The 24,937-nt window shown below is 47.8% G+C and overlaps 1 protein-coding gene across 2 annotated transcripts in view; it reads right to left on the reverse strand.

The window, feature by feature from the left end:
- Positions 1 to 20,169: 20,169 nt before the first annotated feature.
- The window catches only part of PRKCE (protein kinase C epsilon), a 474,741-nt gene continuing 469,973 nt past the window's right edge, over positions 20,170 to 24,937 (reverse strand). For both annotated transcript variants that reach the window (XM_088026545.1, XM_028103787.2), the window contains one exon: positions 20,170 to 23,402. In XM_088026545.1, coding sequence (XP_087882671.1) covers positions 23,256 to 23,402 — 147 coding nt within the window. In that variant the 3' untranslated portion in view covers positions 20,170 to 23,255. The remainder of the gene's footprint in view (positions 23,403 to 24,937) is intronic.

Consider the following 24,937-nt stretch of genomic DNA (forward strand, 5'->3'; position numbering starts at 1 on the left):
CGATCTTAGCCTTCCAGCCTCTAGATCTGTGAAGATCAATTTTTGTTGTGTATAAGCTCCCCAGTCTAAGGTATTCTGTTAAAGCAGCCTGAATAGACTAAGACACCACGAACAGGACGTATCACTGTTTGTTTAGCTAGTCCTGTCCGGAGAGACATTGGTGGTTTTGCCAACGAATACCTTTGAACACAGAGGGCCTACTCGTGGAGTGTGCCTATAGGAGAAAAGCCCAGCGAGCAGGTGCCTTATACATTTTCATAGATATTCCCACTTGGCATTCAGCCAAGTCTGTCTCAATATGCACTCGTAGCTACCTGCTAATCCGCCCTTACTTTTGCTAGCAAGGAGTATAAAATTCTCTTTCCTGTGCCTATATGCTACAAAAACTGGGCATGACATCATCTAATTTGCATGTCTTGAATTATGAATGACATGGAGAATTTATTCGTGTGTCTCCTGAGGATTGTATTTCTTTTTTTGTAATGTCTATCCATATTCCTTGCCTATTTTTCTCTCGGTTTTATCTTTTCTCCCCTTTTGATTTATTGATCTCTTTGAATACGAAGGGGGTTTCCACCCCCACTGTCAACAAAGAATCTTTTATCTGGCAAAACTGTCCTTCAAAAGTAAGGGAGAAATGAAGACATGTCCAGATAAACAAAAGCTGAAGGAGTTTAACCAAAACCAAGGGACCACCCTGCAGGCAATATCTATGTCAGGTACCAGCACAAAGAAGAGGCAGGGTGGCTAGTGTCTGCACCCCGTAACTGCCGCTTCAACAGTCAGGCTGTGCGTGCCAAGCTGTCTCCTGTCGCCAGCTTCCAGGAGTCATGCTGTTGGCCACGTGAGAGGGGGAAACTCATCCCTGTGGTTTCTGCAACTTCATGTACCTGCAACTCATCTCCCAGCACCTGGGTGGTGGTTCTATGGGAGCGGCTGCAGGTACAGGTACCTCAGGACCAGCCTTCCAAGACTTCTCATACTGTAAGTTACCCTACCCTGAGATGAACCTGATGCTCTGCCCCAATAAGAGTGTTCCGAGCCTCTTGTACCCTCAGAATAGCCCTGAGTCCCATCCTGGGACCAGCACCTGAGTCGCAACCAAAACCAAAACCAATTAAAAAAAAAAACCTTTTTAGGTCTTCTGTCTCTTTACTGATATTTCCATTTTGTTCATACATTGTTTTCTTGACTTTCTTCACATATTCCTTTGGATCTTCCAGTATCTTGAAGTTGGTTGTTTTAAAGTCTTTATCTAGTAGATCTGCCATCAGATCCTTTTCAGAAACAGTTTCTGTTGATTAATTTTTTTTTCCTTTGAAAGGGCCATACTTTCCTATTTTTTTTTTTATGTCCTGTGATTTTTCTTTAAACGAACTGGACATTTGAATCTAATAATGTGATAACTCTGGAAATCAGATTTCCCCCCTTCCCTGGGGTTTGCTGTTTTTTTTAAAATTATTATTGTTTTTGTTTATTTGTTTATTAATTATTGTAGGCTCTCTCTGTGCCATGGATCTGCCTGAGGTATAAACTTAAGGTCTCCTCAGGTCTTTTCTGAACGTGCACCTTTCTCCGGGCATGTGTGGTCACTTTCTAACTTTCCTTATATATGTAATTGCCTTTGAATACCCTGTTTTTTTATGTCTGGCTCCCAAGAGTGGAAAAAGAGAAAATGAAAAGGGAGGGGAAAAAAGGGGTGTTAGCCCGTTAAATCCTCCCCTCCCCAGAAGTGACTCCAGCAAAAATGGGAGGAGATGCAACAACAATGGCCACGCACCTCTTTGCACCTCTGTGAAAAGAAGCAACAGACAGCTGTGGAACACAGATCCCTGAAAGAGGGCAGAGTCCCTTTTGCCTACCCTGGTTCCCATATGCTTCACGCCAGCTCTTCTTGGAACATGTGCTCCGCTGTTTGCCATGGGGCTGAGGCTGAGATGGGGGGCTGCAATGGCGCTAAGAGCTGAACTTGACTGAAATTAACAGCAGTGCCTTTCCCTGGAAGTGGCAAGCCTTCCGTAGGCTCCAGAGTTCCAAAACAGTTACATCAGACAGATTCTGCCAATGTAATTGTTGTCTAGGTGGGGAGGCACCTGGTGGGGATTTCTGGTTCCTGGTGCTGCCGACTTTGCTACCTTCTCAGAATCCTCTCTATTTAGCTTTATTTTGATTAAATTTATGTGGACATAGCTGGAAGGTTACAGCAGCTATATGGGTTTATTATGAATAGTAGCACATCTGCCCTCATACCCTCCATTAATTACTGCTCCCCAGAGGCAGCCAGTTCCAACCACTTAGTCGATTCATTTGGTATTTACTTCCACATCTCTAAGTAACATGATTATATGGCTATTTATTGATTTTTTCGGTACTAGATATGATCTAGTGATTTCCTGCTGTGGAAAGCAAGGAGTTAGCTCTCTTTTAACCCTGGCCTGCCCCATCACATTTCACTCATGCACGCTCTTCATTCCTCTGTCCTCCCAGTACAGTTACAACATAATTTAGTTAGATCCGCTGTTCTGTGTTTGCATTTTTCATGACTTTGTAAATGCCAGTTCCAGTTGAGACATAGAGTAAACTCTGACTGCTTTAACCTTTCTCCACCGTATTTTGTTTTCTCTGAAATTAATATTTGTTTTATTTTGTCATCATCTTACTTTTTGACCAACTCATCACTAGTTCAACTTCAATCTCTCCGTTGTGTAAATATCTCATTGTGTCCCAACATGTTAGGTGCTCTATCAATGTAATCTTCTCATGGAATAATAGCCTGAGTCTTCTGACCTATTCAAGTCTGTCCTCTGTGCTCTCTACACTTAGCTGTTGTCCTTGGAATTTTTTTCTCCATCATTCTGGGGATTTCCTTCTTCTCTTCCTTGTATTGAATCTCTTGTTTCCTGGATCGTCTGTTTTCCCAAAGTTTCTGAGAAAGGGTGTGTGGGAGACATTTTTTTAAACTTGAATATCTAAAGTGACTCTATTCTACACCAAAACTTGATTGATGGTTTGTCTTGGGTATAAAATTCTATAATTTTTTCATCAGAATTTTAAAAAGTCTTACACACTTGCCTTTGAGAATTATGAAGTCCTTCTGATTCTAAATGTTTGTATGTGACATCTTTTTTTTCTTTCCCAGAATCTTGTGAGATCGTCCCTTTGACTTTCAGTGTTCTGAAATTTCATGACATGCATTGGGGAGGGTCTATTTTAATCCATTGTGCTAGAAACTTGAAGAGCCTTTTAATCTAGACTCTAATGAAATTCTCATCTAGGGCGTTTTCCTCTATCATTTCTTTGATTAGTTTTACCCCTTCCCAGCGACCCTCATCTCCTGGTGTTCATGCTCTTGTGCAGTCCCCTCTAACATTGAAAGGGATGACCCTTCTGATCAGTTGGATATTGTAGAAGCGATGACAGGTAATATCCAAAGCTAGTCATTAAACACACCTCAGCCTTTTCCTTGGTCTCTTGGATCACTTTCCTGGGGGAAAGCCAGCTGTTATCTCAAGAAGACCCTCAAGCCACCCTTTGAAGAGGCTCATATGGTGAGGAACTAAGATCTTCCATCAATAAAGAGCACAAACTTGATAGTCATATGGGTGAACCATAATGGAAGCAGATTCTTAAGCCTTAAGAAAACTGCAGCCCTGGTCAACATCCGGTTGAACTTCATGAGAAACCCAGAGCCAGAAGCATTCAGCTAAATTACTCCTGAACTCATGGCCACATAAACTATGTAATCCTCATTCATGGGAGAAAAGTTTGCAAAGTCTCTCTGTACTAGATATCTGTTGTTTTGCTTGGCCAGCATTTCTTCTTCTGGTGAAATAATATCTCTTCTTCTCTGGGGAATCATCTGTGTGGGTTGGACAGAGCTTTCTTCTTCTCCTGAGCCCAGCTCAAAAGATGAGCCAGACCTGATCAATGAGACTCATCACAGGACTTTGCTAGAACCATCACATTGTGAATTATTACTTGGTCCACAGAGGGTAGAAGTCTGGAGTGGCTGGTGGCCATCTCAAACTATGTGAAGAGAACCTTCTTGAGAATGAAGTCAAAAGAACAAAGCAAAGCCAGCAGAGAGACAGTGTCTTGCTGACACTTCTGGAGGCTTGGAATCTAGCTGTCACTACTGTTAACATCACCCTTAAACCTCCCAGTTACCTGAACTAATACATTTCTTTTTGTTAAAAAAAAAAAAAAGGAGATCTGTGTCTTTGCAGGACTGTATCTGCCTCTTTCCTGCCTCACTTGTTAAATGTTTTCATTGTTATTGGACGTTTATTTTTTATAAACATTTTTCTGCCTCTATTGAAGAAGGAAGACTCGTGTATGCTTATGTATAAGTGAAATGAATAACAGCAATAATACAAAGAACAGGAAGGAGGAAATAGGTCTATTTTAAATAATATGCTTCTCATACTACTTGTGAGCAGTATAGTGGTATTTAAACGTGGAGTTAGATTAGTTGTAAATGTATATTACAAACTCTAGGGCAGTTGCTAAACAAGGCAAAAAAATTTGCTAATAAAGGAGAGAAAATGGAATTATATAAAATGCTCAGTTAAAACTATGAAAGGTAGAAAGTGATTGGAAGACAAAACTGGACACAAAGAACAAAGGCAACAAATAGAAAAATGGTAACAAATATGATAGATATCAGTCCAACTATATCAATAACTACTTTGAACATCAATGATTTAAATGCACCAATTGAAAGACAGAGATTGTCAGAGTGGATCAAAAAACAAGACCCAAGCGTACGTTGTTTACAAGAAACCCATTTAAATGCAAAGATATATATAGATTAAAAATTAGTGAATGAAGAAAAACATACCATGCTAACACTAATCAAAAGAAAGCAGGAATAGCTATATTAAGTTCAGACAGAGCAGACTTCAAAGCAAGGAAAGTTATCAGGGATAAAGAAATGCATTACATAGTGATAAAGGGGTAATGTCTTCCTGCAAGAAGATATAACAATCGTTAATGTGTATGCAACTAACAACAAAACATAGAACTATGAAAGGCAAAAATTAATAGAAATGTAAGGAGAAATGGAGGAATCCACTATCATTATTGGACATTTTGCCACCCTTCTCTCAGAAATGAACTGAGCCAGTGGGCAGAAAATCAGCAAGGGCATAGTTGAACTCAACAACACCATCAATCAACTGGATATAATGGACATCTATAGACTACTTCATCCAATGGCAGAAAACACATTCTTCTCAAGCTCACATGGAACATTCACCAGGATAGACCACATTCTGCATCATAAAACACAATTTAACAAATTTAAATGGGTAGGAATCATACCATGTATGCTCTCAGACCACAAGGGAATTAAACTAGTTGATAACAAAAAGATTACCACCAAAAATACAGATTAAACATTACTCTTCTAAATAACACGAGTTAAAAAAAAAAAAATCTCAAGAGGGGCACCTGGGTGGCTCAGTCGTTAAGCGTCTGCCTTCGATTCAGGTCATGGTCTCAGGGTCCTGGGATCAAGCCCCTCACTGGGCTACCTGCTCCGCGGGGAGCCTGCTTCTCCCTCTCCCACTCCCCCTGCTTGTGTTCCCTCTCTTGCTGTGTCTCTCTCTGTCAGATGAATAAAATCTTAAAAAAAAAAATCTCAAGAAATTTAAAAATATTTTGAACTAAATGAAAATGAAAAGACAAGTAGCAACATTTGTGGGATGCAGTGAAAGTATTGCTTACAGGGTAATTTATAGTAATAAATGCATATATTAGAAAAAAATTAAAAAAACTTGAGTGAAATGAATACATTTCTGGAACAACATAAATGGTAATAATTGGCTCATGTGGAGAATTTCAAAAATAAGTAAATCAACCAATGAGACTAAAAGAAGGTGAATCAGTAACCTTCCTTACTGAATCAGTATCTCTTCCTTCTCTCAAGAGATACCAGTCACAGATGGCTTTATATAGAAGCTTCATTTCAGAGAATAGAAGAACATACAAATTGTTTCAGATAATTGAAAGAGAAGAAAAGCTATCCAGCTTATTTTATAAAGTACGTTAGTCAGGTTTTGCCATGATAATGTCATGTAACAAGTAACACCTTAAAACTCAGTGATTTACAACATCAGTTATTTCTCATTCGTTTGTCTGTGGATCACTATGCTCCATATAATTATATCAGTTAATATAGAAAATATATTTAATAAAATCCAACACTCAATCATGATAAAACAAACAAACCAGATCTCATAGCAAACTGTTATTAGAAAATAACATGAAAAGGGATGGCTTTCAAAAACCTACAGCAAGAGTATAGATTATAAAACTGTATGAAAAACAAAGCAAAAGGAAACAAACAAACAAAAATCCCAAAAAACAAACCTCTAGCAATCATTACACTCAATGTTGAAGCTATAGACTTCCTGTTAAAACCAAGAGCAAATCAAAAGTGTTGGTTATAATGGCCTCTATTCAAATTGCCCTTGTGGTCCTCACCATAGATGTGGAGGTGGGGGGATGAGGAATTCTTTGACCGGTGGCTTTTATTTGCCCTCTGAAGCATAAGGCAAAGTCATCGGCTGAAGTTATGGGATGGGAAGAAGTTGTCAGAAGTTCAGCAAGAGAGAAAGGTATTAGCTAATCATCTTCTAGAATGGGAGACCAAACTTATTTGGGAACCATCCAAGGATTGTCAGGAAAAGTTAAATGGCCACTGTGTTTTGTGGTCATGAAGGTAAGGGGGAGCCTCTGAGCTAGAGTTTATGATTTTTCTCAACCAAGATTTAGCTGCCCTGGGGTAGGCAGAGTGGAATTGCTGGATTTAACCAAGTTTGGAATTTTGCCAGACAAGTAACGCTAAGCCCCAAGGAAGCTAAGAGTGTTTGAAAGAATAGTCATTATGATGATGATGGACCCTCAGCCGGGTAAAAAGCACGATGAAGACAGAAGAAGGCTGATGGATGGTGAAGAGGTGGTGGGCTCAATGGATGGTAAGTCTCAATGAAGCTGCAGTTTCCTGGAGGGCATACAAAACCTTAGTGCACTGTTGGCTAGAAGGCTAGAAGGTTGTGGTGAGAGTATGAGGCTTGTGGTTGAGTTTCAGAGATGCTGCAGTTACCGGGGTTGAATAGGAATGGGGTGACTATCGTGATGGGGGTGGCTGATTTGGGGTGGAAGAAAGTTGGAGTTGGAGGCAGGGAGGGCAGGGAACTGGGAGATCAGGGCATCAGATGCAGGGGCTCCATGGATGGTATAGTCTGTTAGAATGAAGTCATGCATGGGAAAAGATGAGCCAACAATTGGAATCTTCAATGCAAGAGGGAAGAGCGGGGAGGTTGGAAGAGGGGTGGTGGGTACAGATGGTATGGTGAGATGGGGTCAGTGTCGCAGGAGCTGGGATTTGGAAGGAAGGTATAAAAAGGCTTGGGGATGTCAGTGGAAGGCAAGGAAAACAGCTACTCAAGGTTTGGACGGGCGGAAAGCTGCCTCCACTAGGGAGGGCTACAGGACACAGGCAGACTCTGCGGGGCGGCGGCTAAGGCCCACAGGCTGAGGATATAGCGGAGGTGGTAGGGGTGGGTCTGAGGTGATGGAGGCCCCGTGGGAAGGCTTGAGGAGGAAGGAATAGCAGGGGATTGGATAAAGCTGGGCCCAGGAGTGATCAGAGCAGGAAGACCCTTGAGGACCTGTGTGATGGCTGAAGTAAATAGGGATTAGCTAGAGTCTTGGGGAGAGCTGGGAGGAGAGAAGACATTTTAAACCACCATCCTGAATCCTTGGTGGGCAGTTTGGGGGTCTGGGGCAATGAGGGCCTTATCAGTTCACATGAAGGCAGATGGGGGAAGTTGAGCTGGTTTTGAGGGAGGTTCCCTCAGTGGGTCCTGAGGGAAGTTTCCAGAGGGAGGCAGCAGTGGGGGCAGGACAACTCCCTGGAGGTGAGTGTGGGTCACAGTCTCAGCTCAAGCTGCCCCTCTTCAGACTGTAGTGGCTTCAGGGAACAGCAGCCTCAGGGGGCAAAAGTGTCTGGGCAGAGGTGACGTCTACGGGAGATGGTTTAACCAGGAAGCAGCGTTTTGTCCCTTTATTCCTGCTCATAAACAACGGTTTCAAGAGTTCTGCTTTCTTGGGCTGGGCTCGGAGGAACCATCCCCGTGGGCCCAGTGAACACTAGTTTCAAGGAGCTCCCTCAGGCCAAGGCTGGGGTGTGAAGGCCCTAAGCAGCGGTGGGTGCTAGCCCTCCCCCAGGTCCCGAAGATGGGCTGAGAGGTTTCTCCTTCCACACCATTCTAAGGTACCGCCCTCAACACCGGGAGGAGCCAGCCTGGGCACGGTCGGCGTCTCTTCCCCACCCAACAACCCTGCGAGGTAGGGGTGAGGGTCTCTACACTGACGATGCAAGCAGCTCGCTCAGTGTCCCCTAGCAAGCAGCAGATCCTTGAGACCTCGGAACCCGTGCTCCTTGCGTGGCATCTCCCTGTCTCCCTTTCAGTTCTTCCTGTACTTTCGGGCACCAACCATGGCAGTCCCGCAGCTAGCAACCCAGGACACCCTAGGCAGAGGAGGATCATTTCGCAGCCCTGGTTGTGTATCAGATCACCTTTGAAACCCCCCGCCCTCAGATCTGACTTCATAAGTTGAGGGGTGGAGCCCAAGATTCCTCATTTTTCCTTGAACAATATTCGGAAATGACAACTCTAGTTCTCATGTGTGTGGGGCCGTCGTGGGCCACCAACAGCTGGAGGTGACCAGTTGCCCTTTCCAGGCAGGCAAGAGAAGTGGGCTGGTCTAGCTTTGGGGTCACTTGCCACTGGACTCTGCCTGAGGCAGGGGTGACAGGCAGCTCAACGATGGTTCAACCACTAGACCAGCTACAGGGGCAGGAGGCGGGAGCCCCGGGAGGGAGACCTGGGGGGTGGCTCTGGCGAGAGGGCATCATGGACAAAGCTCTCCCCTTGGCCTAGGAGTGCCAGGGAAGGATTCCCCGGAGGAGTTTTGATGACAGTGTGAAAGAAGAATCTGGGGTGGTGGAGGGTGGCTGGGAAATGAAAGGCACAAACAGAGGGACAGCCAAGGGCTCAGGTACCAGTCTATGCAGAGGACCATCCAGCTGGGAGAAGGGGCCGGCCAGGGGGTGAGGCCGGGGCCTTGCGGGGCCAAGCCGAGGCTGGGCTCTGGCCACAGCCCACATTCTTTGTAAGCTGTGCTCCTACATCTTCAGCAACAGCGGGAGTGGTGGGTGGTGGGCAGGACTGATAGAGTCGCCGAGCCCGCAAACCTGGGGTACTGCCCTCGTCGAGCCTCCCCCCACCCCATCCACCCCCTGCCCCACGCCCCCAGAAATCTGCCTGGAGGCCTGCAGGGGAGGAAAAATGTTCCCTTCTACTCTTCCAGATTCTGTGGCTGGTCTCTGAATTTAAGTGATATAAGATGAACAGTAGGAAAAAAACCAATTTTAATTACATAGGTGTGTGCGGTCAGGAGCCCCACAAAGATAGGAGACTCAAAAGGTGACCAGACAGTCGAGGCCTATCCACCCTCCCGAGGAAGGAAGGGACAGGGACCTGGGGCTTCTGGAGGGGTTAAGGCAACGCCGGGGAAGGGCAGAGGAGGAAGTGTAAGGAAAGAAAGCTTGCCCAGCTTTGCAGATAAATCTCCCAGTGCAAAAGTTATCTCTGGTAGAGGTTCCCTGTTTAGCACTGAAAGGGAAACATGATGACAAATAAGTGCTTTCCTTTACCAGTGTGAATTTCCCTACGAGGGAGTAAGGAAATTCTACTGCGTTTTCAGAGCTTCTCCTGTGTCTGCACTTTCTCAGAATAGGCAGCTCAAAATGATCCTTGCGCCAGAGAGGCATATTTTGGGCTGGCACATTCTGCTCCCCTCAGGTCTCTTTCCCCTCCTGCTGCCCCTTGCACAGAACAGTTTCTACAGAATAAACGGGGGTTTTTAAAGCCTCAGTTAATCTGGATGGAAGGAGGAGTTATTCCCCATGTTCAGTGCTTGAGAGCCTTTAACTCCAGCCAAGGACCTGGCCTGCTCTTGCGGGATATCTTCTGCCCCTCAGAGGTGGCTGGGGCCCACAGTGCCGCTCTGGGCAAAATAGAAAGGCAGATTAAAAGAATTACAACCTTAAACACACACACACACACACACACACACACACACACACACACACACACACACACACGCATACACCCATACAACTGAAAAAGAAAAGTCCAAGAACAACAGGAAGCTGAACAGGAAGTTCCCATAGAAGATGAAAATATTTGAGAGTCATGCTGAGTGCAGAGGCTGAGGGCAGAGGGGATTGCAGGGCTGCATGGCCGTGGAGGTGGTGGTCCATGCCACCCTGGCCTGTAGCAGGTTGCCCCTGGACCTGCAGGCCGGGCCCTGCCCACTCCCAGGAGCTCCTTAACTGGGCACTCATACACACAGATCTGCGTATGCATGACAACTTTTATGCGTGCTCACACAGATCTGCCTGTGCAAGCTCATGCACACGTATGCCTATGCCAACTACTATGTGTGCATGGTGGACCTATTCATGCACCCAGATGCAAAACGACAGACACTCAGAGACACTTTGTGTGCAAAGCTGTAAAGAAAGTGAAAGGTAGACTGTAGGCTCTTGGTCCAACTAGCTGTGTTTGGCTGCCTCTCTCCCAGGCATCCAGGCTTCTGAGGTGTTTGGGCGCTGGGAGTTTTCTCACTTGGCATGTCCCCCCACCCCCCAGGGCAACCCTCCTTGGATAGTCTCCTCGCTCTATCCTTCAAGACCTGTCATTCTCAAGCTTCTTGATCTCAAGATCCTTTTATACTCTTGAAAATTAGAGGACCCTAACGAGCCTTTATTAATGTGGGTTACATCTATCAATATAGTGGCATTGTTTTCCATTTCTACAAATCTCTTTCATGTGCAGCTTTAGGGAGGACCGCTGGATTCTCACATACGCTTCTGCATGAAGTCTCTTTTGGGCGAAGTATATGAAGAAAATCCAGTATCACAGAGATATGTTGGAAAAGAGAGAGCCTCACGGATCCCCTGTTAGGCGGCATCTGACATGTCTCCCAATGACCCCCACCCCCCTGATCTCCATTTCCTTGTGGAATCCCCTCCACTTGGGTGTGGGCTGGACCCAGTGATTTGCTTCTAAGGAATACACAGAGCAAAAGCAATGGGATGTCACTTGGAAGATGTGCCACAGTCACAAAGACTGTGGCTTCCACCTTGAGTGCCCTCTCTTGCTTTCTCGCTCTGGGGGAAGTGAGCTGCCCTGGTGCAAGCTGTGCTGTGGGGAGGCCCGCCCAGCAAGGAACTGAAGGAGGCCTCTGGCCGATATCCTGAGTGATGAATGGAGAGGCCTGCCCACAACCATGGCAGTGAGTCAGAAGCAGACCCTCCACTAGTTGAGCCATTGGATGAGACTGCAGCCCCAGCTGCCACCTTAACTGGAGCTGGCGGGAGACCCTGAGGAGAGGCTTCCAACTAAGCCATGCCTGCGTCCTGACTTACTGTGAGTTATCATGAGGTAATGTCTGTGGTTTTAAGCTAAGTTCTGAGGTGTTTGGTACACAGCGACAGATTGCTCATAGATTACACCTCATGAAAAGAACTTGGAGACCCCGGGAGTCCTCAGACCTCACCTCCTCTAGACCCATCTATCTTCACCTGCCCTGGTGGATTTTCCCAGTCAGTATCTGCTCTTCTTTCAGTGTCCTGCTCTCAGCAGATACGGGGAAGAGGGCTGGTCAAGGAAGCAGGCCTGTGCGGGGGGCTAGGGACAGGTAATGTGCAGGTGAGGTGCAGGGCACTGCCTGCGCGTGAGCTTGCTGCTCCCTGATGGTGGACTTCTGCGCATTGTGCAGTTAATAAGGAACGAGCTTATTAATTCAGTGAATGATGGGAGAATGGGGGCAGGTTTCTAAAGAGTGGTTTGTCCCCCTCACAGCCGGTCTACACTCTACCCACTGCCATCCCGGTGCCTTTTGGGGAATCAAACTGAGCTTGAAGCTCCTGTGCTGGGCCCTGGGTGGTCTTTATCCCAAATTACCCTGTTCCCTCTACCATCTGGGTCAACTCATAGACAGCCAGAATCCTGAACGGCTGGTGTCACACCTCTTTTCACAGATGGAAAAGCTGAGGCAGGAAGAACTATTAGTGGTACCTAGTCAGGGACCCACCATCTACGGTGGAACCAAACAACCAACATTCAAATGGAGGAGGGATTCCTTGAACCCTCATCTACCACATAGAACTAGAAGTGCCTGATCCCTTACACCCTGCCGACACTGATGATGTCTCATGTCCTAGACTGCTTCTGGCTTTCCCCTTGGCATGCACCATGGAGGATGGGGAGCTCAGAGACCATCTGCGCATGCCATCCCGCTGCAGAGGAACCCATGGAGATCCCGGCCCAGGAGGTGATGTGACCAACCCAAGGTCACCCAGCAAGTCGGAGACAGTGACAGCACTGGAGTCTCAGACAAGGCTCCCACTCCCCTCCCCCCACCCCCACTCCCCAATCTGATTAGAGCTTCATGTGTGAGGCCTACATCAACCCCGCCCCCCCCGCTCCCCCCCCCCCCCGCCACCCACCACCCGCCAGGCTGTGCTGGGCTCACAGCACTTAGCAGTCAGTAAGTCAGCAGAAGCTCAGTAAATGTCTGAATGGATAAGGAGGCTGGCGAGCATTCGAGCTTGGTCTGTGGCCGGGGGGAGGAAGTGAAGCCGTGGTTAGTACTAAAGGTTAGTTTCTGACAAGGTCAAGTTTAGAGGGTGAGTGTGTAGCCAGGATGAGGAAGCGAACCATAGGAAAGGACTAGGAAGTCAGGCTTTGTTGGGGGCCCACCAATCTCCGACGGGGTTTAGAAATCAGTCGGGTGGGGGTGGGTGAGAGGTCAGCCTTTGGCGGGGGGTGAGGTCTCTGTCTCTGGTGAGAGGCTAATCAGCGTCTCTGGTGCTTCATGTAGCATCCGTGGCATCCCGAGGGCTCTCGCCCGGTCCAGAAGGACCCGTGTCCTGAGCAGGGGATGAAGAAGTTAGCTCTGGCGCCGGGAGCAGAGGGGCTCGTGAGTGGTACCGAGGCTCATGCTCTCCAGGCTGGGGGTTGGGGTGGCCTTGCGTCTGGGGCCGTGTTCAGCAGCTGGCCTGGGACGCAGACCCTGCATGAAGGGCGCGCAGTGACTAAAGAGACTTCAGACCCTTGGAGGCATTTCCTGTTTTCCAGTGAACTGAAAACTGGCTTCCTGCTTAGAATAGTCCATAGGGAGGGGTTCTTTTTCTGGTGCTGGGAGGGATGTCTGAGGGTGGAGGATGCACGCTTTGCTGGGCTCAGGGACCAGCTCTCAGGGCCCTGCTAGAAGGCGGTGGCATGGGGAGAGGGGTGGGGCAGGAGAGAAGGAATTCCCAGAGGCCTCTGCCCTGTTTCCTGGCTGTGCCTCAGTGTTCACATTCAAAGCTTTCTGAGAGAGAAACACAAGTTTAATTCCATCAAACAATTATACCTCTACACACGGAGGAGACATTTCTCTGGGAAAAATAAAGTGAAAAGCATGCAGGACCTGTGTGGGGGCAGGGACCAGGCGCCCCAGGGGTAGAGCCAGGTCTTTGGCCCCAACGAGACGAGACGCAGCCACAAATGGCAGGCTTGAGTCCTGCATCTGCAGGGGGCTGGTTGTGTGGCTTGGACAACTTCCTGACCTTGCTGAGCCTCAGAGCCCTCATTTCTCAAGCTAGGGACCTAATCAACATCTCAGTGTTGCAGTGCCCGCCCGACCCACGGCAGGCACACCGGAAGCCGGTCTCCTTCCCTCCAACTGAGCACGGCAGTGAGAGGGGTACTTGGGCAAGAGGAGGAGGCACATGGGTTCCCACAGCAATCGGATTCATGGCTCCCCTGCAGCCAAAATGCTCCCAGCTGCTGCTGCTGACCCTTCCCAGATCTGCCCCCTCTGCCCCCACCGGCACCTCCTTTCCACCCCTGCAGGCACACCCTGGTCTGCCACCTCCCCACTCTGCTCCTGGATCTCTTCATTGCCGCAGTGGGTGGTCATATGAATTGAAGGACAGACCTTCCTCCTTGGCCCCACCCACACTGCCTTTGGCTGCATTTATGCTCCCCAGCTTAGACTCTTCCCCTGCCAAGGATCACCCAGGAGCCCCCCACCCCACCCCAGCGTCCGCACACGGTACAGATTAAACACCCCCACGTACATCTGGGATGGGTGCAGTGGAAGGTAGGGCCATTTCAGCAAGGACGTCAGCACGGACCACGATTTCTAAGGCGGTGTTGGCCAGGACCAGTCTTCTGATTGCACCCCCACCATGGGCCTGAGCTCCAGAGGATGCACTGGCCTCGGCCAAGCGGGAGGGCAGCAAGGGAAGGTGGGGAGGGGTCGTCCAGGGCAGCCCCTGCTCTGATTTCATCCCTGCCGTCTTTTGTGTCGCCACCCACGAGGAGAGGCCCTCAGGAGCGGATCCCCTTAGAGTAGCTAGAATCCCCGGAGGTGATAAGCACTGAGTCACGGGGGCTTATGCAGGTGACACAAGGGACTGGCTGCACATCTTTTAACAGTACCTTACTTATAACTTAAAAAAAAAAAAAGTTAAGCCCTACAATCCGGACCTCCATTTGTACTCTTGCTTCAAATGTTAGGGGTGACCTTGATCTTCTTACGCATTATATAGTTCACTTAATGGTCATATTTACTGTTTATTGTCTGTCAAGACGCTGCCCCCACCTAAGTTCTGTAAGGGCACCAATTTTCATCTGTTTTGTTTACTGATGTCCCGATGAGTGGCGGGCACGTGGTAGGAACTCTACAAACATTTGTGGAATAAATGAGAGAGCGAATAGCTCTGTGTTATCTGTTCTGTGTGTAAGTACTTTCTGTCCTGTCCGAGCACACCTGACCTGTCCCTGGGTCTGACGGTTTGGGCAACCGTCTGTAGAATGGGCTTAAGAACAGAACAGGTTCGTGCAGTCATAAGGACTAAGTGAGTTATGTAATTTCTGACCTTCAGTTTCCTTATCTATAAAAGGGGGATAAACGGAGTATTAACTACCACAGAAACTATCAACTACCTGAATCATGTGATTTTTGTGAGGCTTAAATGGATTACTTATGTTAAGTGCCTAACGCAATGTCTGGAACAAAGAAGGATAATGCAGGTGAAACTTAAATAATTAACGACCCGAAGAAGGAAGCATAAATGGTGAGATTCTGCAGTTGGTGCCCAGCCTCGACAGCAGTGGGTGGCTTCCTGCTGCCACTTTGCCACTTGCAGAAGGGCCTGAGAAGCAGTAAGACTTGGAATAGTTTACTCGGCATTTGGGTTCTAGAACTGAGGCTGACCTGATCTCAGTCCTCGGGCAGCAACTACTGGATCTGATCAGAATCAGAGCGGGCAGTGAGACCCGATCTCTCCTGTCATCCGCAAAGACAGCCCTCTATCGAGGGCAGGGCTGGGCTCTCGGAGAGACTGTCCCACCTGCAGAGACGGTCAGGCTACTCTGAAGGACTCCTGTGACCCTGACAATCTCATGTCGAGAGATGAAGTTGCACCATTGCCCTGCAAGCCGGGTCCCCCACACCAGGCCTTCTGTGCTACTCCAAGCTGAGCTCAGGTCTGGTGCTATGGCGGCAAGTATTTTTGCCATAGACATCTTTGCTGCAAACACTTTTGCTGCACGACGGCACAACGGCCATAAGGCAATTCTGCTGTAAAAGATAAAAAAAAAAATAATAGTAATAACTGATTGACGTTTTGGTTCTATTTCTCCATTGATGCCATGTGCCCATTTCTATATTCTGTACACCTTCACCCTCATGATGGTCTACACAGCAGCACGGAGGGTTGAGCCCACGTTTCCCTTAGATCGTCGAAGCTTCTGGCAATGGGCATGTGACCATACGCCAAGAACAAACAGCAATGTGGAAGGCCTTCACGGCGCGACACAAAGCTCAGTTACAAAGATGCGTCCTCGTACTTGGAAACACATACCTCTCTTAGTGAAGGGAGAAATTGCAGCGAAGAAAGAAAAAGCGAGATGCCAAATGAGACAAATCAGTCAGCACACGCACACACACGCGCACACACACAGTATAATATTATGATGGAAAGGCTTTGAAGACATGTGCTTTTCTACAATGCATGAAGTAAAATCAGTTATTTGAGCAGTGTTGCCAATAATCTACACTATACATTTTGAATGTATTCAAATATTTTGAATTTCACAATAAAGTCTTTTTAATGTTGCTGTTCATTTTTCATGTTTTATTACGTCCCTTTTAATGAAAGTTTCACCTATTTTTCGTGATTTTTCTTTTTTATAACAAAATCGCCCTATGGCTAATTAGTTATGGGGTGAAGATGCTTGCGGCAAGGTTGCTTACTGCCAGACTACCTGAACCAGCTGCGGGGCCACACGGAAGGCCCTTCTCTGCCTTTTGTCCCCCCACCCCCACAGCCTTGTCCTCCTTCAGTGCCCTCTCACCATGGCCTCCTCCAGGAAGCCTGCCTGGATAGCACAAACCTAAACCCCTTCTCTGGACTTCCCTGGCGTCATCTACAGGGCTGATCTTTGTCTCTCCTGTCTGCATTCTGCTGCTCTCCTGCATGGGCCTATCACATCTTCGGCGGGTTGTAATTTCCCTCAGTGCTAAGACCTTGTCTTCACCCGTGTTCCCTTCCTGCCCCAAAGAGGGTCCTGCACAGGTGGGATGGGGTGTGTAGGTGCCCCCGGAAAGCCGAGTGGCAGGCCATCTGGAGGATGAGGGGAAACAAAGCAGAGCACGGACAGGAGAGCCAAGCAGTCCCCGGCAGACCAGGCCACGCTGCCCATGATGCAGGCTGGGCTCTGATCGGGGACAGAGTGCCTTGGGGAAGAGAAAGAAGAGCCACAACTCTAGATGCGGCGCTTTGGAACCTTTTATCTCGATGACCTTCCACAAGCGGACTTTGAGGTAGTAGGTCTTGTTATCACCATTCGATGAATGTGGAAACAGGTTGAGAAAGGCACGGCTGCCTGCCTGAGAGGAAAACCCGCAAGCCAAACCTCTCATCGCAGACGCCCTGAACCAATTTTGGTGATGCATTTCCCGGGCTTCTTTTTTGGCGATCTCAGTGGCTGCCAGAGGGCGAGGCTTAGCTGCTCCTTAAGGTCCCCGCGGACCACATTCGGAGACACACGGACATTTTATTAGCCAGCACGCACAGAAGAGTCTTGTGGCCATTGAGCAAGTTCCATGTAGTCCAGCTCTGTCAATCTAGGTGTTTCCAACAGTGCCTTGAAGAAAAGGTCCACCCAGGTCAAATGCGACCCGGGCCCAGCCACAGGCGAGGCTGCTGTGGGAGCTAGGTGACTGAGCCTCCGCCAGGACAGCAGAGGGACACGGGCAGCTTACAGGGCCCACCTGTGCCATCCCCAAGAGAGACAAAAGTCATCCTGGGGTGGGTGCGTGCGCGCGCGTGCGTGTGTGTGTGTGTGTGTGTGTGGCAATTTTTTATTGATGTATAATACACACAGAGAGAAGCCCACCAGTCATAAGCTCAGTCAATGATCACAAAGTGAACATAGCTGTTGGGCAGCTCCCAGCTCAGAAAACAAAACTTACCCAGCATCCGAGAAGCCCTTTCCTGTGGCCCCTTCCAGTCACGACATCCCCTCCCCACAAAGGCAACAGCTAGCCTGCTAGATTTGTAGCAGCACAGATGATCTGTTTTGCGACTCTACACAAATGGAATCATACAGTCTGCCTTCCTTTGCGCCTGGCTTCTAACTCGACATTATGCTGCAAGATTCATCTATGTTGTTGCTCGTAGCTGTAAATCATTCAAGGCTCTCTCCAGTGTCCTATTCTGCAAATACTCCACAATGCATTTCTTATTTTACGGTTTTCTGTTGAGCCAAGGGTACACCTGTTTGGCTTTAGTAGACTTTCAGTAGTCTTTTTAGTAGCGAACATTTTTCAAAGTAGTCGTACCATTTTCTACTCAAACCAGAAACACCGAAAGTTCCAACTGTTCCACATCCTTAAGAAAACTTGATAATGTCTGCCTTTTTATGTACTCATTCTGGCAGGCGTGAAGTGGGATTGCACGGATTTAAATTTGCACTGTCCGGATTGCTAGGGAAGTAGAAGGCTACTTCTTTCATTGTTGTTTGTTTTTAAATGTGGAGATTTGTCTTTAAATATCTTTGACCATCTACGCTCTCAAATATCACCAACGTCACCTTTCTAACATTCTCTTTGCTAGTTAACAAGCCACCATTTTCCTTGAGAAAATATTTTCCTGGACTCCTTTATGCTAGTGACAAAACCTCCAGGTGTTGATGGGAGATAAGAGGGAGCGGAAGCACTTGCAGCAGGCTTCTGGAAAAAACAAACACTCTTTGACCAGCTGTCCATCCCTGGAGGAGATACTCCTGACTGGCACAGCTGTTCCATTCTTCAGGTATTGCTTATAACCAACGTACCCGAAGTGTAGTATCATCGTCGAGGCTAAAGCACTCTCAAGTGAGAAACAGATTTCGTAATATGGCGTCTAAGCCTTCTTGCCACTCCATCTCTGCCACCCAAGAGTTATGACAACACATGTCACGTGGCTCAGTCGTCTTATCACATGGGGCTCTTTAGGCTGCTGCTAACACAAGCACTGGACTCGGTTCAGGTATAAGGAGATGGGGAAGGGGCAATGTGCTCATTGATTCCACGAGGAATCTATCGGACTGGCAGGTTCTCAGCTCAAGGGCCCAGCCACCCAAACAGGCTTCCCCGAAGCAGCTCTGGAACCACCTAAGCCTCGCCAGGAACCAATGTCCACGGTTTCCTGGGACAGATCGACAAGTGCCTGGCTCTCTCTCCTGGAATGTGGCCGGGGTTGAGGAGAGAGGTTCCAAACCAGGGATGCTGATCAGCAATTGACCTTTCTTAGAGCTTCCATAGGGTTTGTGGAGTATATAGATTTGGGAGGATGAGTTCCCTCATCTTCCAGACTTTGGAGCTGTCTCTTCTGGGCCACCAGGCAAGGGAGGTGCAGGCTGGTCAGATTTCATTCAGTGAAATGCTTGGAGAGGTCTTCTTACCTTCCTAGAATAGCTCCTTTTATTTCTTCTGACTTTTATTTAAATTAATAAGACAGACAAGCTGACAAGATGTTTGTGTTTCCTTGGTCACTTACCTAGACAACTTGCCTGAACCAGGGAGGAGACTATGTGATATATACAGCTTTCCTGTTGGGGGTGGGGGGGGCGGGTCTGGAGGTCCAAGCTACATCTCCAGGCAGGCAGGAGACATTACTGAGGGGACACTGAGAGTACATTCAGGATGACCTACCATAGTCATTGGCGGGCTTATGAGGAAGCGGTTTTGAGGGCTGAAAGGGTGACAGGTTGACCATCCCATCACCTGAGGATGACAAATAATAAACCTGCAATCATTTCCACAACTCTTAAGGAAGACAGAGTTTTGGTTAACTGAAATTTCTGGGGTACTCAAGAGTGTACTTTTGAGTTTCAAATATTCTTGAGAAATCTGTGTTGGAGAAAGAAGAGGAGGAGCCTTGCAGAACCAGCAGTGTGACATGAGAAAGGAGTCCCAGAACGAAGGAGGAACCGGGAAGCCCAGGAGTCACCATGATGGCCACGAACATTGGCTGAGCCGTGGAGGCGGGCACAACCTAACGCTCTGAGCACCAGTGGTCAGTCGTGCTCCAGGTCCAGCCTGCAAGAGGCTCCCAGTCTAGGAGGAGTTTCCTGGACTCCAGAGACCCGAAGTTCTGAAAGGCCAATCAGAACCTGAGTCCTGACGAGGCTTGAATGGGCATTGGCTTCAAGGAGATTCAGCGTTTGCTTCTCTACAAAGACAAAAACGCGGGTGCTGCCTGCTTAGCTTGCCCATCTTCCAACACTCCCAGGCAGATGGGGCGGTTTCGTTCCATGCCCAGACCGCCCAGAGCCACATCTGATCTACTCAGGCCCCCTCCATCCCTGTGGTGGTATTCCCAGAAGCTTAGAGGCAAGGCTGGGGTGAGTCAATATGGCCATATGCATCCTTCTTGCATCTTCAAAGGACAAGGGGAAGGCTGAAACCATGTCTAGGTTTTGGAATTTGGAATCTCTAACGACCCTGACCCTCACAAAGGAGATAAAAATGCTCAGTGGAGCCCAGAAATAAGATTTAACGCCATTGTATTTATTAGGTTCTGAAACAATACACATTCACATCCTTTTGAATACAGTACATTTGGCACAATAATGTTTACAATGAAATAACACTAATGAATGGCAAGAGATTAAAATTACATCCAGAAAGGAAAAAAAAAATGTACAAATAAAGCATCACAATACAAAAAAAACCCCTAAAATTGAATACATTTTATATTTAGCCAGAATTATTTTGCACATAATTTAAAAAGAGGTAATTTTTTAGCTTTTTCTTTTTTTTAAAGCAAGAATGCATTTTTTTTCACCTTTGGAGGAAAAAAATGATGTTTCCACTTCACGAAGTCCATAATGAGAGAACACAGGAGAATAGCTATCCTTCATGTATTTTTTTGGCTTTTTTTTTTTTTTTTTTTGCACTCAAGAGCTGGATAGATTAGAAAGAAATGTAACCGTGTGTCCGCTTCCTAACCCTTGTGAAAACTGAAAGGAGACAAAGAATGTTCAAGGAACACACAAGCTTTTTTTCTATAGACGACGTGGGATTTGAACCTGCCCGTGTGAGAACTTGGTCAGCTCCAGCCCCAAGCAGGGGGCGTCCCAGCCAGCCCAGCTCTGGTGCTGAAAGGGGGCATCTCTGGGCCAGACACCCCACGAATGACTGCCTGGAGCTGCCGGGTGGAATGTATTGTTTGACCTTCCAGCAAAAATGCCAGTTGTCCTGTGGGAAGGGCCCAAGCCCTTCTGAGAAGGGAACACCACCGAGGCCTTGGTGCAGGCCATTTGGCATTGCAGGTAGAGCTTGCTTGGTCGTTCCAAGTTCATCGTGGTGATGGAAGCAGAGGAAAAACAGAGCAGTAGTGATGCATGAGTATATGATGGGCGGTCTTGTCATGTCTTCTTTTTAAAAAATGAGATGATGCCACCATGAAGATGCTTCTGTGCTTGTACTCAACTCCAGAAGAGTCTCTCCCCAGAATGTCAAGTTACCGAAGATAAATTAAGTTAATCTACTGTTCTTCATCACTTCACTGGTACGCCAAACACACAAATTGATATAGTATAATATTTGAAATTATCGTAAGAACAGATAATAATTACACCTGAGTTTTTAAAAAAAATAAAAACAAGAGAGAACTGAAGGTCGTCATTAGTAACAAAGGCTGTGACCGGCCAGCTGCAAATATGGACACCAACTTCCTAGGGGCTCGAGCTAGTCACTGTCCCAGCTTTGAAACCACCATCAAAAACATCCCTTTCCCTTCCCCATCTCTATCAGGGCATAATAGAGCACAGGAGAACTATTTGTGAGACTTAATATAGCTTAATACATGTTTACATCTTTTGAAATAAACCAAAATGAAATAAACAATACAAAGGACTCCTCCCCGCCCTCAAGAAAGAAAGAAACACACCTTATCTCTCGGTAACTTGAACCAATATGCTTACAGAGTATTGCACCTGGACATTATTATAATTATTCTTTCATAGACTAAAGTTTTATAATATGCCTGAACATGCAGCAGTTGATACCTCTAAATTCACTGAATTAATTCCACAGGCTTGCAGCAAACACTATATACAAAAATCTCAAATGTACAAAAGGCAAAAAGCTTCATTAGTGCCACTCTGCCACTCACAAGTATATATATTTAGGGGCGGCTGGGAAATCCACGTGCAACAGCTGGAATGGATTCCATTCCCTGCTAAATCAGTTCGGTAAAATAGATAATCAAATGACCTCCAGGAAACATATACACACAGCCACAGAGAACTCTTGGAAATCGAAGAAAGTAACACTGTTAGCAATATCTACAGGAGGTAACATCACATCCATGAGATCGTGTCCGCATGAGTTGCCCTGGCATGGCACACAGTAGCACAACTCCAAGTACATCCGGCCACGTTGTCAGTTTTCACACAAGTCGCTCGTCCGTCTCTGGATACCCTCCACATAACCCCCATTTAGCCTCACTCTGCTTGTCTCAAGAGCGGAGATTTCATATTTCACTTCACACGTGTAACGTCTAAAGACCACGACACAGTAGTACTACCATTTTCGCAGAAGTGTGCAAAAGGAACACGCCGTTGCAGGAAATAAATAGAGTGTGTGCTGGGAACTTAGAATGAAACCGGAAAGAGAATTTGGGAGTGAGCTTGACTAGAACCTCAGGGTCTGGGCCATTGCCACGGTGGCCTCTGTGTTCAGCCAGAACTTGAAGAATGAGGAGCGCTCCTTGTTTCCTTCTCCCTCGATCCATCCAGCCCCCATGCGCCACGAAAGCGTGAAGAGCATCAACCTTGGACGGTTGGGTTCTCATTGTATATTAGCCCTTTAATAGCTACCTGCATTAATATTGGAATTTATATCTTTTGGCCAATCAGAAAGCCAACTTGCCAATATGTTTTTCACATGTCAATAGAGTTCAAAAATCAAATTTCTTTTTCTACAAAGAGGGATTTCTTCCACGAGATACATGCTCTCACAATGTTGGCATGCCCCAAAGCTAACACCAAAGCAAGGCGAATGAGCCATTCCAGAGCAAACTGACACAGGGAGCCCACCCGTGCATCTCGCCGGCTGTCTCCTTCACAGCATGCCCTGAGGGCACCCACCCCCAGGCTGGAGAAGCACCCGTCTCTCCTGGACAGAAGGGCAGAGGATGGCAGGCGGGGGTGGGGGGACAGGGGGGGGATGAGAGGTGACAGTTGTCGGGACCCTCTGTCCGACAGCAGAGCCGGGGGTTTCTTGTTTGCTCTTCTTGTTGCTCTTCGAAGGAAAAGAACCGAAGTTGCATCACTGCCCGGAGCCCCCCGAGGAGGGGAGACAGGCTTGCCGACAGACCGAACACTGCCCGCCGACCCCATGCGATTCGAAATGACTGCTGAGACAAGGACCAAGAGTGCCATCTGGTCCCCAGGTAGAAGAGGGAGGAGCCGGCCCGGGATAAGGGAACGCAATAAATAGAGGGTAGACGAGGGACTGGGGCTTTGGAGAACAGGAGAAGCAGTTCAAGGCCTTCGGAGCCTCCAGAAATCGGACTCTTCTCGGCACCCCTTCCTGCAGCATCACCAAACTCCACCTGGAGCAGCTTCTCAGGGCATCAGGTCTTCACCAAAGTAGGAGAAGCCTTTGAATTCCTCCTGGTTGATCTGCTTCACAATTGCTTCGTCCACGAGCGTGAGTACTGGCTCTTCCCGGGTAAAGTCTTGGTCAAAGTTATTGACGTCTCTTTTGGTTTTCTGTGAGAAGAAAAGAGAAAGCACTGACTCCAGGCTGACCTTCCTCCCCGGGGCCCCCCATGGGGACTGGGCATCACACTGACCAGCCTCTCACCAAAACAGGCTGCTGGCTACTGAGAGCGGACCCAGGGCTGCTCCGATGGTGTCACGATGGATGGCCCCAGGACCAGGAGGTGGCAGAGGACTTGGAGAGGAAGAATGAGTCCAGGTGAGAGGGGATGATGGAAAAGCAGGGAAGTGGGATTCCCCCAGGCTGTCGTGGGGGGTGGGGGGTGTGTGTCTGGGAGAGTGGGAGGCAGACTTCTCATCTCACACTGCCCCTCCTAGTCTAACCCTCTGTCTCCACTGAGCACCCCAACCCTGTGACCCAGGGGACACACTCAAATCTCCTTCCCCCATCGAGACCTCCATCCCTGTGACCCAGGGGACACACTCCAATCTCCTTCCCACAGAGTCCCCAGCGGTCTTTCTTCTCTAGAGGTAGACCTGCCTAACCTTGCCAAGTCTGCTCCATAGCACATCCTCTAAGTAGGAGGATGAGTGGGGGCCGAGGGGACCATCTCCTGGGAAGCCTGCCTCCATCCCTACCTGCACCCACTCAGAACCCTATTTTGCGCTCCTACATCATTTCTATGATTATTTGCAATGAGTTTTGTGTGTTTGTCTTGACCGAGAGCTCCTTAAAGGCAGGGGCCTTGTCTTCTTCAGCCTTGGGTTCCCTACAGGAAGCATCTACTGAGTGAATGAACATGGGAAAAAACCCACCAATGACTCCCCAGCTCAGAAGGACCCATACCTGGTTGGGAGGCTCATGTTCCCAAAGTAGGGCTTATGGTCTATGGGGGGGGGGCGCGTGGTTGTGGAGGGCAGCAATCAAACCAGGATTTCCTGGTTTGGGGAGAAAATCTGGAAGTGTAAATCATACTCGCTGCCTTTTGGGACTTCTGGTTAATTTGGGAGCCAGTATTCCCTTCTCAAACACACACTGCAAGAGTTGGAACAACCTCCATGGAGAAGTCGGGACTTGGCTGGGGCTGGAAGAATGAGTTACAGTCATGTTGGTAGAGACGGAAGATGTCGCCTTGGCGGGGAGAGAGATGGGGCAAAGGTGGGGGTGGGGTAGGAACACGGAAGATGGAGAACAGGACGATGGGTTCACCGAGCCGCCTGGGGTAGAGTCCAGCCTGGGGATGGAGGGAGGGAGGGCGAGTCCAACCGCCGGGGCCTTCAGCACCAGCCCCCCTCCCCTATGGTATACGGCATAATGCCCAGAGGCTTGAAGGAGCTCCTGCTCTACTCCTCCAGGTGCTGATTAACTGGTGTTCCCCAGGATTAGTGACCCGGATGGTGGGACAGATCTTGTGGAAAGATTCACATTATTATTTGTAGGAAGAATAATATTAATATATGCTTTGTTCTGTGGAAACGAAGTGATCTGAAAGATGTTAATAAGTAGTCTGAAAAAAGTGGTTTTGAGACAAAGCTATTTTTGCACCCGGCTCTTGGAGGTTTGCCATGTACACTGGCTGATTAAA

This window comes from Eumetopias jubatus, unplaced genomic scaffold, assembly GCF_037043125.1.
Source record: "Eumetopias jubatus isolate StellerSeaLion01/CBP00866 unplaced genomic scaffold, mEumJub1_p1.0 scaffold_9, whole genome shotgun sequence".
In the NCBI taxonomy this organism is placed as follows: Eukaryota; Metazoa; Chordata; class Mammalia; order Carnivora; family Otariidae; genus Eumetopias; species Eumetopias jubatus.